Below are 12,958 nucleotides of genomic sequence, written 5' to 3' on the forward strand. Positions count from 1 at the left end.
ATATCTGAAACAAGAAACTGAAAAACATTATTTTAGGGAGCAAGGATCCTCTAGAGTGATTTTTTCCTAAAATTTCCTAAAGTGTTACAGTGTATGGTTGAGATTTACTAGCAAGTCACATCAATTTTTCTGATGTGACTTGCCAGTAAATCTCAACCACAAAATATAGCACTCTAGGAAACTTTAGAGAAATTTCACTCTGGAGGATCTTGGTGTATTTTAGGACCCTGTTACTCTCTCACTCGCTCTCTGGGTCTCGACCTCTATATCTCAACCCTCTCTAAACCCTAATCTCTCTCAACCGATCGAATCAACCTTCTTCAGCCCCGTTTGATCTAATCTCAGAGCGATTGGCAATTTCGATTTTGAGATTTTGAAGCTCCACCGCCTCCACCATCTGCACTGGCGAGGGGAGCGAGCACCATCATCTACTAAGGTGAACACCACCGTTTCTCTCTCTCTCTCTCTCTCTCTCTCTCTCTCTCTCGCTCTTCCTTCCCGTCGAGTTTGGTCAGATAACGAAACCAGTGCATTTTATTTAAGAATTTCGTTGTTTGAGCAATTTGTTGTATAATAATTTGTTGATGGAATCTCGATTAAATTTCACTCCAGCTTTCCTATTTCATGTTCATGCTTCTTGTGCACACTGCACGTGCCTTTTCCTTAACAAAATTTCCTCTAGTTGTAGTGATTGACAAATTCTCTGTTTCTCTGAAAAACTTTATGGACCTTTGTTTCCTTTGCTTGTTTTATGAATGGGTTTGAAGACTTTGAAGACTTAAAATTTTATTATCTTTGTTGTCTGTTGGATTTTAGTTGTATTTTGTGTGTAGAGGATTACTATTTGTGACTAGATATTAGGAAAATGATATTCATCAATAATCTTCATTTATTGTAACAATTTGCTGAAAAATCTGGTTCATTTATGGATGGAGTGGAGGCAGAGCCATGTGCGGCAATTCTGTTTGGCGTTCACTTCAATGTAATTGTAATTTAAAACAAATGTGATCATATAATTGTGGTGATGATCTGACAGAGGTGCCAGTGGATTATGCTCTTCTATGGTCTCTGGATTCAGCTGCATTCAAGGTTAGGAGTGTATTCTCACACTTCCACTGAATTTTGAATTGTTCATTTCTGCCATTTCTGATTGATGCATCTATTTTATTTGTGTATTTATTTTCGTGTTTTTAAGTCTGTTTGAATAAGTTTTTAAATTTTTTGGTCTTTCATTTCACTCAATTATTGGTGTATGTTATGAGATTTATGTGTTTTGAGATTTTTATATAATTCAATAGTTGACACTTCAGAGAGATTTTTTTAACCCATATGGATCTCCAGGGAACTGGGGGAGTGAACGTTGATAACCTGAATACATGCGTAGATTATAGTTCCAGTGCTGGAAGGAAATCCTGTGAGATTAGATATGCAATTATTGAAGTTATTGATTATAAAATTAAACTAATGTTAACTTAATATTCAAAGTTGAGCAGTCGACTTTGCCTTGTGTTGACTTATTCTGAATGAACAGAAACTAGATATGTCCATTTATCATCCTCATCTATGAATATTGTTTCATTAGCCTTTGTAATTTATGGTTTTTCTGATAGGATTTGTGAATAATGGAAATATGTCCAGGATAACCTCTTTCACAGGAAGGAAAATTAATGTTTAACAAACCTCCGCTAGTGATAGATCGAGATTGTCCTTGATGGCCGATTAAGTAGGTGATGAATAACCTGCCTGAAAACCAACAAATTATGACACCTCAGAATTGCCACCAAAAAATTCTACTTTTCTAAGAAACTTGTTCTGAATTTGTGCTTTGGTTTGTAATGTCTCCAACTGTTTCTTTCAGCTTTAGTGAAACATGAAATGAAGTTTGATTAAATGATTGGCACTTACACAGGTTCCAAATGCATAAGAACCATGCACTGTGACAAAGGTACTAAGGTAAACCATCCATTCATGCGCCGTAGAACTACTTTTGTGGCTCTGATCTTTGGGACCATAGCCATCTTCTTCATCAGCTTGAGTCTTGTCTTCTAGTATAAGTGGCTCCCCTATCTCTTCTTGCAAGTTGTTCTCACCTTGCTCCAAAAATTAGAGTATTCAGATTTATGGTCAAGAATTTAATGGAGAATGCTAACAAAAGGTAGGCCTTTCAACTCAATTTTTTCATTCTATACTCATGCTTCCCTACTGTGACAGAAAGCAGATGGGGCAAATTTCTAGATCTGTAGGGTGGCTGGGGCAAACTTGTAGGTTCATTTATCTTTGCCCAGTTTTGTGCTTACCACACCAGCCTGAACCTTGTGAAATTGTGAAACACTTCTAATTATAATTTGGATAAATTCTAATTTTCTTCAGCACAGTTTTTAATAATGTATTAACTTCTAAGTGGATAATATACTATTAGTTTAATAATTTTCGTTTCCTTTGCATCCTCTCTTTATTTGGTTGTTGTCTTTACCCTTTTTGATGAGGCGTATTTATTGCATCAGACTGTTTGAACACCCACAACTGGCTTAATTGATATTGTGCAGCGGCTTTTAGGAAGTGCCTGCGTGGATTGAGTGCTCTTAATATTGATGCACTTGGCTTCCATGAATATATCTAGTTGACTTTTTAAATGAATCAGTATAGAGCTGATTTACTGACACTAGGCAAGTGAACTAGGATGGGCTTTGATTTTGTTGAAATCATTGCTTGGGAAACTATGCACAAGAATTAAACAGGGATTAGAAACTTTGTTCATAAAAGCATGGATAACCATTACGTTTGTGTCACCTCGATGACTATTAATGAGCCCTAGGTTGATGATGTTAGTACCTCAGACATCTTGTTCGTCTATTTCTTGAATTTATGCCAGTACTTTTAATATACTTTGACGTTTATTATTGGACAGGATTTTGTTCTGTGATGAAAGCCAGGATGCACCACACTATGAAGTCTTTGCCAAGTGTGTTTTTCAATTCTTGTTGTAATGAAAGTTCTAAATTTATCACAGCATTTTTAGTTTTGCAATGTTGGGAGGTGTTAAGATGTCTTGATATCCATTACGATGGTTTCCTAATCATGGACGCAACCTGAATATTCCCATGGAAAGAACTATTGAGAAGCTTATAATTTATTGTTTGCACCTTATAGGAATATTTAGATGCTATGTAACATTTGAAAAATGCAGTGCAATCTCTTAACGGCTTTTAACTGTTAAGACCTACATTTTTTACTCACTGTTAATTTTATTTCTTTCTCAGTTTTTTCTTTCCTTTTTTTGGGTGGGATGAGAGGTTTTAAGAGTTCTTTCATATTCATTATTTTGGTTTTCTAATCATAGAGGCAACCTGAATACTCCCATCCCATGGAAAAGAACTATTGAGAAGCTTATAATTTCTTGCTTGCATCTTATAGGAATATTGTAGATGCTATGCTGGTGGACTGTTTGTTGTGTACTTTGCTCTGCTGCAACAGGTGGCAGCATAAGAGATATTCAGTTGATTGCATGACCTTTCATCCTCTATATTTGATCCTCGCTGTCAACTTTTGCTTATGCATATCTCAGTGACTATTTTTTTTGAAGTGATTCACTTATTCTTTTGAACAGGTTCCTCTTACTAATGAATTCATTACTAATGGTGCTCCTCTTGCCAGGTTACATATCCAACATCTCGTCAACATGCCACTTGGTCCTTGGATGACTTGCCAAGAACAGTAGCTTGTACCATGCATCAAGGATCTGTTGTTAACAGCATGGATTTTCATCCTTCTCATCACACATTGCTTCTTGGTATGATGGTCTTTGATCAATGATTTGAACATGCCACCTATGATTTCAACGGTTGAGCTCCTGCTAAATAAATATACAAGTTCTTCCTTTTCTTTCCCTTATTTGACATAGATTCTCTTTTAAACAGTTGGTTTTGCTACTGGTGAAATAATGCTCTGGGAAGTGGGGATGCGATATAAATTGGTTTCAAAGCCATTCAAGATATGGGACATGGCAAATTGTTATATACCGCTTCAGGTTCCTTTTCTTCCTTTTCCTTCCTTGTTGCTTGTTATCTTAGCATTCTATGATGTGATATATACCTATGATATGAGATATCTATAGAGGTTGTAAACAGCATGTACAAATTAATTGTGACCAGATTATTTCTTGCTTGATTTGGGGACATTTATAATACTAATCTTCAACTAGCTATTGTCAAATATTAATTTTTTTTTTTTTTTTTAAATTCCCATTTGGAATGTTGAGATCAAAGTGATAATTTGGAAAAGAAGTCTCCAATTGATGTTAACATGTAGGAACCCTGATCTTTGTGTGTTGGACATTTATAATACTAATCTTCTGTAAGTTGTTGAGTTTGTCCTGGCTTTGCAGGAAGCTGGGTGCTTTTTTGTTGTTCTAAAATGTGTGCCTGCACCTATTGTTGTTGCTACTGCTACTGCTGCTGCAGCAACTGCAACATCTGCTCTTCGAATCCTTACCATTGGTATTGGGACAGGGACTTTCTGTAGTGGCCAAGTTAATTGATTCTTTAGCTTTTTCTAGTACTTCTAATAATGAATTAGACTTGACTGCTTGTGTTCTATATAATCTTTTTGCTTTCATTTATACAGATAATTTGCTATTTGATCTTGTAATTTGCTTTTAAAGTACTAAAATGGACATTTTAATGATATTGTGTGTTCATATATTGAGTTTATACATAAAATAAACTTTGAATTTGCTCTCTCTCTCTCTCTCTCTCTCTCTCTCTCTATATATATATATATATATATTAAAAATAATCTTCTACGGCATATAAAATTATGTCATGAAAAGTGTAATGATTTATGACATGTAAGAAAATGCCGTAAAAGATTATATTCGGCATACAAAGTATGTCATAAATATATTAAAAATGACCTTCTACGGCATACAAAATTATGTCGTGAAAAGTGATGATTTATGACATGCAAGAAAATGATGTAAAATATTATATACGGCATACAAAATATGCTATAAATATATTAAAAATAACATTCTACGAGATGCAAAATTATGCCATGGAAAGTATGATAATTTATGGCATGACAAAAATGTCGTAAAAAATTATATACGACATACAAAATATGTCATTGATGTTTTATTTATTACTTTTTACAATTTTATCTCCATGCCGTGAGTGATGCTTAACTTTTCACAGCATATCATATAACGGCATTTGTGTGCATGTCGTGAAAGAGTTTTTACGACATACATTGCAAGTCATAAAAATTCAATTTTGTTGTAGTGAGAATTTTCACTTTTGGCAACTAAATTTTTGGTCGTCAAAAGTTAATTTTTAATCGCCGAAGGGTTTCAGCGACTAAATTATTTGGTTGCAGAAGTAGTCATTGAAGAATTGTCGGTAAAACTAATTAGCGATTAAAATTATTTTAGTCGCCAAATGTATTCAATTTCCGACTAAATTTTTAGTCACCAAAAGGTTGAACATAAAATTAAATTAGTACGTTTTCGGCGACCAAACTTTTAGTGGCCTAAAGTCCTACATTTTTAGCTACTAAAAGTTTAGTTGGCAAAGAGTTTTTGTTTTGACTACTAAATATTTGGTCGCTTAAAGTCTCACATTTTTTGCTACTAAAATTTTAATCGGCAAAAAGTTCATGTTTTGACTACTAAATAATTGGACCACCACCACCATTAGGTCTTATGATCTTGGGTTCAAAAATTTTTAGGTGCAAACAATTTATTGGGCTTAGTCTATATAGGGTTTTGTCTTGATTTTAATTAGGTACTCTACTAGTGGACGATAGAATTATTTCTATAGATTAATCGTTCTATTAAACCAGATGTTGAATTATCCAAAAAAAAAAAAAAAAGCTGCTCTCATGGTTTGTTCTCTATGCACAACACACTGACATACATACACAAATATATACTATTATATAAAATCCATAACTGAATTTGTGTAGATATGTCACTTTAAAAAATAAAAATAAAAATAAATAAATAAATACTCATAAACAGTAATACCATAGATTTAAAATAAAACTAAAAATAAAAAGAACTCTCAATTGCTTTGATTATAAATTTTATAATCCACATGATTTTTTAATTGCGCACGGTAGTTTTTATATAATCTAACACAAAAAACCACCACATGATGGGCACAAAGTGATTTAACTGGAAACTTCTGCATTTGCATAAATTAGTGATTTAATGTATACAAATGCGTAATGCTCACTAGTTTCCAAGCAACAAAAAAGAGAGAAAATGGTGGGAAGCATATTCCATGAAGTCGATAAAAAAAACTATTTCATTCAGTCAATGTTTCATAATGCAAATAGAAAATTAATCTAGCATACATGTGGCACATCAATGGCCTACTTTTTTCTTTTTGCTTTTTTTTTTTATTTTTTTTTTTATAATTAGGTGTCCAGACCAGTTTATGTACATTTCGATTATACAGGAATCTTATTTAAAATCAGAACAAACACCCTGTACAGACTAGTCCCAAAAAACTTATTACAGCTAGTGAGTATTGAACCTAGGATTTAAAAGGAACACATCCCCATATCTCAAATTGTACTCATTAGGCCAATCCCTTGAACTTGTGCTTTTAAAAAATTATAGCCACCTTGCGAGGCAAACCTTTTTGAAGAATAATTGAATCTCAATCATTATTATTTTATGATCAGATACAATGTATATTTATACAGATGCCATGTAACAAACTATAACAAACTCTAACTACTAACTAACTTGAGTTAACAAACTCTAATCACTAACTAACTTGGGTTTAACAAACTAACTACTTAACTAACTATCTTGAGCTTGATGCAGAGTGAGCTGGTGTAGGACTTGATGAGTTAGCTGCTAATGCTGAGGGAGTCTTATCATCCCCCTGCAAGCTGATGGGAGGAGAAGTGACCAGCAGCTTGGACTGAAGATACTGAAACCGAGCAGCAAACAATGGTTTGGTGAAGACATCTACAATTTCCTTAGCAGAGGGTATGTAGTGAAGAAAAAGCTTCTTGGAAGCAATTTTGTCTCGAGTGAAGTGACAATCAACTTCGATATGTTTGGACCTTGTGTGAAACACAGGATTTGAAGCTAAGGCAATGGCAAATAAGTTATCACACCAAAGAATAGGAGTGGTTACAAGAGGTAGAGAAAGATCATGAAGGAGCATTTGTAACCAATTAAGTTCAGCCGTAGCATGAACAAGAGAACGATACTCAGCTTCTGTGCTTGATCTAGAGACTGTAGGTTGCTTTTTAGCAGACCAAGAGATGTTAGAACCAAGGAAAGCACAATATCCAGAGGTAGATTTGCGATCAACAGTGTCACCGGCCCAATTCGAATCAGAAAAGGCTTGGAGCTCAAACGAACTAGGACAAAAAGTCAAGCCATGAGAAAGTGAACTCTGAAAAAACTGAAGAATGCATTTGAGCAGAGCAAAGTGAGCATTAGTGGGCTCATGCATGTATTGACAAGCTTGATTGACAGCGAAGGACAAATCTAGACGAGTAAGAGTTAGATACTGTAAAGCACCTACTAAACTTTTGTATAACTAAGGCTGATGAAAGGGAAGATTAGCAGTAGGAGTATCAACAGGTTTCATGGACATAGGAGTAGGACATGGTTTACAAGAGGTCATCCCAGCTTTAATAAGAATGTTAGAAGCATATTTAGATTGAGACAAAAAATAAGAGTCACCCACTGCTTGAATAGAAATACCCAAGAAATAAGAAAGATCACTCAATTCCTTCATTGCAAAAGCAGAGTGCATCTGTTGAATGAGAGTGTGAAGATGAGAGAGACTATTGCCAGTAAGTAAAATATCGTCTACGTACACCAGAAATACTGTTATGGTATTGGAAGTCTTGTGAATAAAGAGAGAGTTATCACAATGACTATTTACAAACCCTTGAGATAACAAGAACTTGGAGAAAGTAGAGTACCAAGCTCGAGGAGCCTGTTTGAGGCCATAAAGAGCTTTCTGAAGCTTGCACACATGATGGGGAGAGGAAGAGCTAATAAAACCTGGTGGTTGAGTCATATATACTTCCTTATCCAAAGTGCCATGGAGAAAAGCATTGCTGATGTCAGGTTGCTTTAATGGCCAATGATAATGTAAAGCCATACAAAGCAAAACCCTGATGGTGGGATGTTTAGCCACAAGGCTAAATGTTTCAGTATAATCAATGCCCTCTTGTTGTAAAAATCCCTTAGCAACCAACCGAGCTTTATATCGGGCAATAGAGCCATCACTGTTGCGTTTGATTCGAAAAAACCCACTTACAACCAATAGCATTCTTAGTAAAAGGAAGTGGGACAAGAGACCAAGTACCCTGAGCAAGTAAAGCATTATATTCTTCAAGCATAGTTGAATGCCAAAGAGGTGAAGCAAGAGCTTGTTGATGAGAAGAAGGTTCAATATCTGTAAAGGAAGGACTAGTACAAGCTACAAGACCCTTAGTTTTAGATCTGGTAAGCATGTGATCAAAATTAGTAGAAGAAAAAGAAGGTAGAATAGGTGAAGTTGAAGAAGGTAGAGAAAGCAAATGAATAAAAAGAGAATCAATAGGAATAGGGTGAGAAGATGGCTGATCAATGGGTGAAATAAGTGGAGAAGATACAATAGGCTGGGAGGAAGGCCTAGATAAAGGTTGAGCAGAAAGTTTGATAGATGAACAGTTCTGATGAACTGTAGAAGGAACAGCAGCAGATCTGGTAGGAGAACAAACCTGAGGAGCTATAGAGGAAGAAAGCATAGGTGCTGGTGATGAACATGGCCGAGGATCTTTGGAAAGGATAGCAGAAGGTCTGTTATAAGAACAGAGCTGAGGAGCTCTAGAGGAAGAAAGCAGAGGGGCTGCTGGTGAACAAAGCTGAGTAGCAGCAACAGCAGACTGTGATGAAGGTTGAGCAGTAGTAGATGTAGGCCAAAAGAAAGAGTGAAGATGAGATAAAGATTGAGTAGGTGTAGATGAATGAGTAGAAAAAGGAAAAACATTTTCATGAAATTCTACATGTCTAGAAATATAGACTTGACCTATGGTCATGTCCATACACCTATAGCCTTTATAAGAGGAGTGATAGCCAAGAAAAACACATAAAGAGGATCGAAGCTGCAATTTAGAATGAGTATAAGGTCTTAACCAAGGAAAGCATTGGCAGCCAAAGACCTTTAAAAAAGAATAGTCAGGTAAGACATGATAGAGAAGCTCAAAAGGAGATTTGTTAGACAATTTGACACTTGGCATTCTATTAATGAGATGAATAACAGTAGCAACTGCATCAAACCAGAATTTAGTGGGAACAGAAGAGTGGTGAAGCAAAGCAATAGTAGTCTCAACAATGTGTCTATGTTTCCATTTAGAGACACCATTTTGTGGGGGAGTATAAGGACAAGATAGTTGATGTACTATTCCTTGAGCCTTTAAGAATTTAGTCATGGAAGAGTTCACAAATTTAGTGCCATCATCAGTCCTTAATACTTGAAGTTTAGTAGAAAATTGAGTCTCAACATAGGCTTTAAACTCTAAAAATTTGGAGAAAACTTCACTTTTGTTACACAGAGGATAAAGCCAAGTAAAGCAACTATAATCATCAATGAAAAGCACATAATACTTGTATTCAGATGAAGTAGAATGAAAAGGCCCCCATACATCACTATGATTGAGAGAAAATAGATTATTCACAATAGAATTTTACAGTTTAAAGGGAAGTCTATGACTTTTAGCCATACTACAATGTGTACAAGACCTAAGATCAGACTTTGTTTTATTGAAAGTAAAAGGCAAATGCTTCTTTAAAGCAGTAAACTTCAACTAAGATGGATGGCCCAATCGTTTGTGCCAAGTGTGTTCAGAAGCACATGTAGAGGTCTTTGTCAAGAAAGTAGTAGATGAGGCTAAAGAAGCATGCATAGCAATAGGATGATGAGAAGAAGACAACAGAGATGGAAAGTGATACAGGCCATTAGCATTATAGCCTTTGTGCGAAATGGCCTTGGTGTTCTTGTCCTAAACCACAAGGGAAGAAGCATCAAAAGTAATAATGCAGTTATTATCTTTGGTGAGTTGATGAACAGAGAGAAGATTGGAAGAGATAGGAGCATGAAGAAGTGTATTGAGTTTAAAGGAAAAATGAGGAGTGAGAAGGAGACCTTTACCTGTGTGATGAATAGGAACAGAAGTGCCATTTCTAACTATGATCTGATCAGGACCAGTATAGGATTGTGACATGTTGAGATTGGAGAGATCACGAGTAATATGATCAGAGGCAGCCGAATCAAGGTACTAGGGAGCAGTCTCAGATAGAGAAGGAGGAAGAACAGAAGCAACAGAAGCAACATAAGCTCTTGGTGAAGGATAAACAGAAGAGAGTTCAGAAACAGACTGTGATGAAAAAGGTTGAGCTGAAGCATGTGGAGGCACAGTCTGATGAAAATTCATATCCAGTCTATGCTAACAATCAAGAGCCGTATGGTTGCCTTTGCCATAGATTTGAAAAATTTTACCAGATGAATAGAATCGGCCTCTACCTCGAGGATTCTGTCGTCCAGTACCACGAAAAGAGCCTCGAAATCCTCCTCTCTGGCTTTGAAAAGAGGATTGTCCTCCTCTTGAAGAAAAAAATCCATTGGTTGACACATAGGCAACTGTGTTTTCATGTGATCACAGTTTTCTCTGTTTGAAGTCTATATGAAGAGACTCAAAACACAAAACAAAAGTTAAGTCTACCATGGAAATAGGCTCAATCCGAGCATGGACAACAGTTTTAAGAGCATCAAACTCATCAAACTCATTCTGTCGTCCAGTACCACAAAAAATCTCTCTAAAGAAAGAGAGTAAGGGTCGGTTAGAGAGAGAGGGTGGAAGAATTGGAGCTTTGATCTTGAAGCTTGGAAATCTTGAGGACTAACTCAAGAATTTGCTATAGATTGGAAGAATTGAACCTCTAGGAGAGCAATTGAGCATGGATTCATGAGTATAAGTTTGTAAATTTGTGTATTCAAGCTAGTTGGGTAATCAAGAACATGAATTGAAATGAAATTGAAGAATTTAAAGCTTATATGTGCATGCATGTAAGAATTTGCCATGAAGTTGTATAATTGAGCATGAAAAATATGATCCATGTAGAATTGTGGTTAAGATTCATACTTTTGATCATCATTTGTATCATCTAAGTTGAAAATGGAAGTTATAGTTCACATGCAAGTGCAATTCATAAAAGCATGAGTGTTGAATGCATGAAATTTAAGTATTGATGATGGGTTTGATATGAATCGTGTGTGTGTGTTTAAGTAATTCATGGAAATTAAGCTTCATAATGTTGTAATCTAGCATTTGTAACATGTTAGAAGGTTTGCATGTGAAGTATAAGTCGTGGTATGCAAGTTGTTTGAGTTTGAATGCAAGTTTGAGCCTCAAGAACAGTTTTGGAAAACCCAAAATTCGTGATGTCCGCTCGAGCGAGGAAACCGCCGCTCGAGCGTGAAATGTGAGCTCCCAGAACTTTTTGCAGACATGGATGTCCGCTCGAGCGGGGATATTCATGCTCGAGCGGGGAGCCATGTAGTGTGACCCTCAGCTTGAGCGTCCGAATTCACGCTCGAGCATAAAAATGAGGTAACCTGTACTTTTGCAGACCATGAGGTTCTGCTCTAGCGGCAGAACCCACGCTCGAGTGGGGACTCATATTTCAGAAATTTTGTAAGAGTGTTCTGTGTTCCATTTTTCGTTCTCTTTCACTTCTAACCACTCTTAGGCATGCATTGAACATTATGAATGAATTAAAAGAATAAGAAAGAAGCCTAAGAGGGATGTATGAATTAAGAACGGATTGAATTGATTATGACCCATATGTGTTATGTAATGTGTAGGGTCGAGCTCCAGGGCAAATCTACCGGCAGAACATAGTGAGTAATATCTTAATAAAGATATTTTGAAGTATTTTATTTGTCCAATTACTTATTTCCCTATAAGTCTTATAAGTTTGTTAATTTGAATTGTGGACAAATGTTTGCTATGCCATATGGTTGGGCCTAAGGCTGTCTGCCATGAATGAAAGAATGAATAGGCTGAAGGCCGTCTGACATGAATGATAGTCTGACATATGAATGATTGGGCCAAAGGCCGTCTGACACGAATGATAGTCTGACATGAATGATAGTCTAACATATGAATGATTGGGCCAAAGGCCGTCTGACATGAATGATAGTCGGATATGAACGAGTAGGCCAAAGGTCGTTAGATATGAACGATTGGGCCGAAGGCCGTCGATATGAACGATTGGGCCGAAAGCCGTTGGATCTGAACGATTGGGCTAAAAAGGTCGTTAGACATGAATGGATGGGCCAAAGGCCATCGGGTATGAGTTAATTGGGCCCGAGGCCGTTTGATACGTCTAGAACTTTAGTCGATTGATACATTAAATAGAAACATGAATTGGGCCCAAGGTCGTCTGATGTAACTGTTTCAAAGATTGTTCATGTATCTTCCTTAATTGATATTATTCACTGGGCTTTCACTCACGTTCATTCATTTCTATGTAGGTGAGCCAAGGAACGTCCAAACCCAGCCTCGGTGAAATATGTGAGAAACAGTCAAGGTTCTGAAGAGTCAGCCCATACGTCTCATGTACGAGACTTGTTTTCGCCCTTTTGCTATTTTGTTACATTTTGTTATGTTGGCGAGAATGTTGGATTACCTTTGCATATAAGCTTTGGTTGGGCTGACTAAGACTTGAATGATCCTGAGTATGTACAGAATATTGTGTTGTTATCCCTTTGATGTGAGTTATTAACAAATATGTATATGTGGACTGTTGTGATGTGCCACGTAAGCATAGCTTTATGGACAAAAGTTTTAAATTTGCTTCCGTTTGGCACCTTTACTCTAATGAGCTATGTCTTGTTTGGTTTGAGGCCGTAGGTAATCTCTTGACGGTTATGTCCTT

At 36.3% G+C, this 12,958-nt stretch overlaps 1 protein-coding gene across 2 annotated transcripts; it reads left to right on the forward strand.

Moving 5' to 3' along the window:
- The first annotated feature begins 205 nt into the window (after positions 1-205).
- On the forward strand, positions 206-12,632 carry LOC114310240 (protein TPR1). Of its 2 annotated transcripts, none has more exons than XM_082869205.1 (6): positions 206-436; positions 1,037-1,089; positions 1,910-1,953; positions 3,655-3,790; positions 3,918-4,027; positions 12,555-12,632. In XM_082869205.1, the coding sequence occupies exons 2-6, from the start codon at positions 1,062-1,064 to the stop codon at positions 12,615-12,617; spliced, it is 381 nt and encodes a 126-aa protein (XP_082725331.1). In that variant the 5' UTR covers positions 206-436; positions 1,037-1,061; the 3' UTR covers positions 12,618-12,632. The 2 variants fall into 2 exon arrangements, with proteins under 2 accessions (XP_082725331.1, XP_082725330.1); XM_082869204.1 differs by lacking the exon at positions 12,555-12,632 and adding an exon at positions 4,385-4,698.
- The last annotated feature ends 326 nt before the right edge of the window (positions 12,633-12,958 follow it).

This window comes from Camellia sinensis, chromosome 5 (genome assembly GCF_055761805.1).
Source record: "Camellia sinensis isolate YWXY chromosome 5, ASM5576180v1, whole genome shotgun sequence".
NCBI lineage: Eukaryota > Viridiplantae > Streptophyta > Magnoliopsida > Ericales > Theaceae > Camellia > Camellia sinensis.

Bases quoted from the DNA above. Each gene is read 5' to 3' on its own strand.
- LOC114310240 (XM_082869204.1), top strand. From the start codon at position 1,062: ATGGTCTCTGGATTCAGCTGCATTCAAG. The intron at 3,791-3,917 runs GTATGATGGTCT...TCTTTTAAACAG, and splicing joins TCATCACACATTGCTTCTTG to TTGGTTTTGCTACTGGTGAA. The intron at 4,028-4,384 runs GTTCCTTTTCTT...CTGGCTTTGCAG, and splicing joins ATTGTTATATACCGCTTCAG to GAAGCTGGGTGCTTTTTTGT.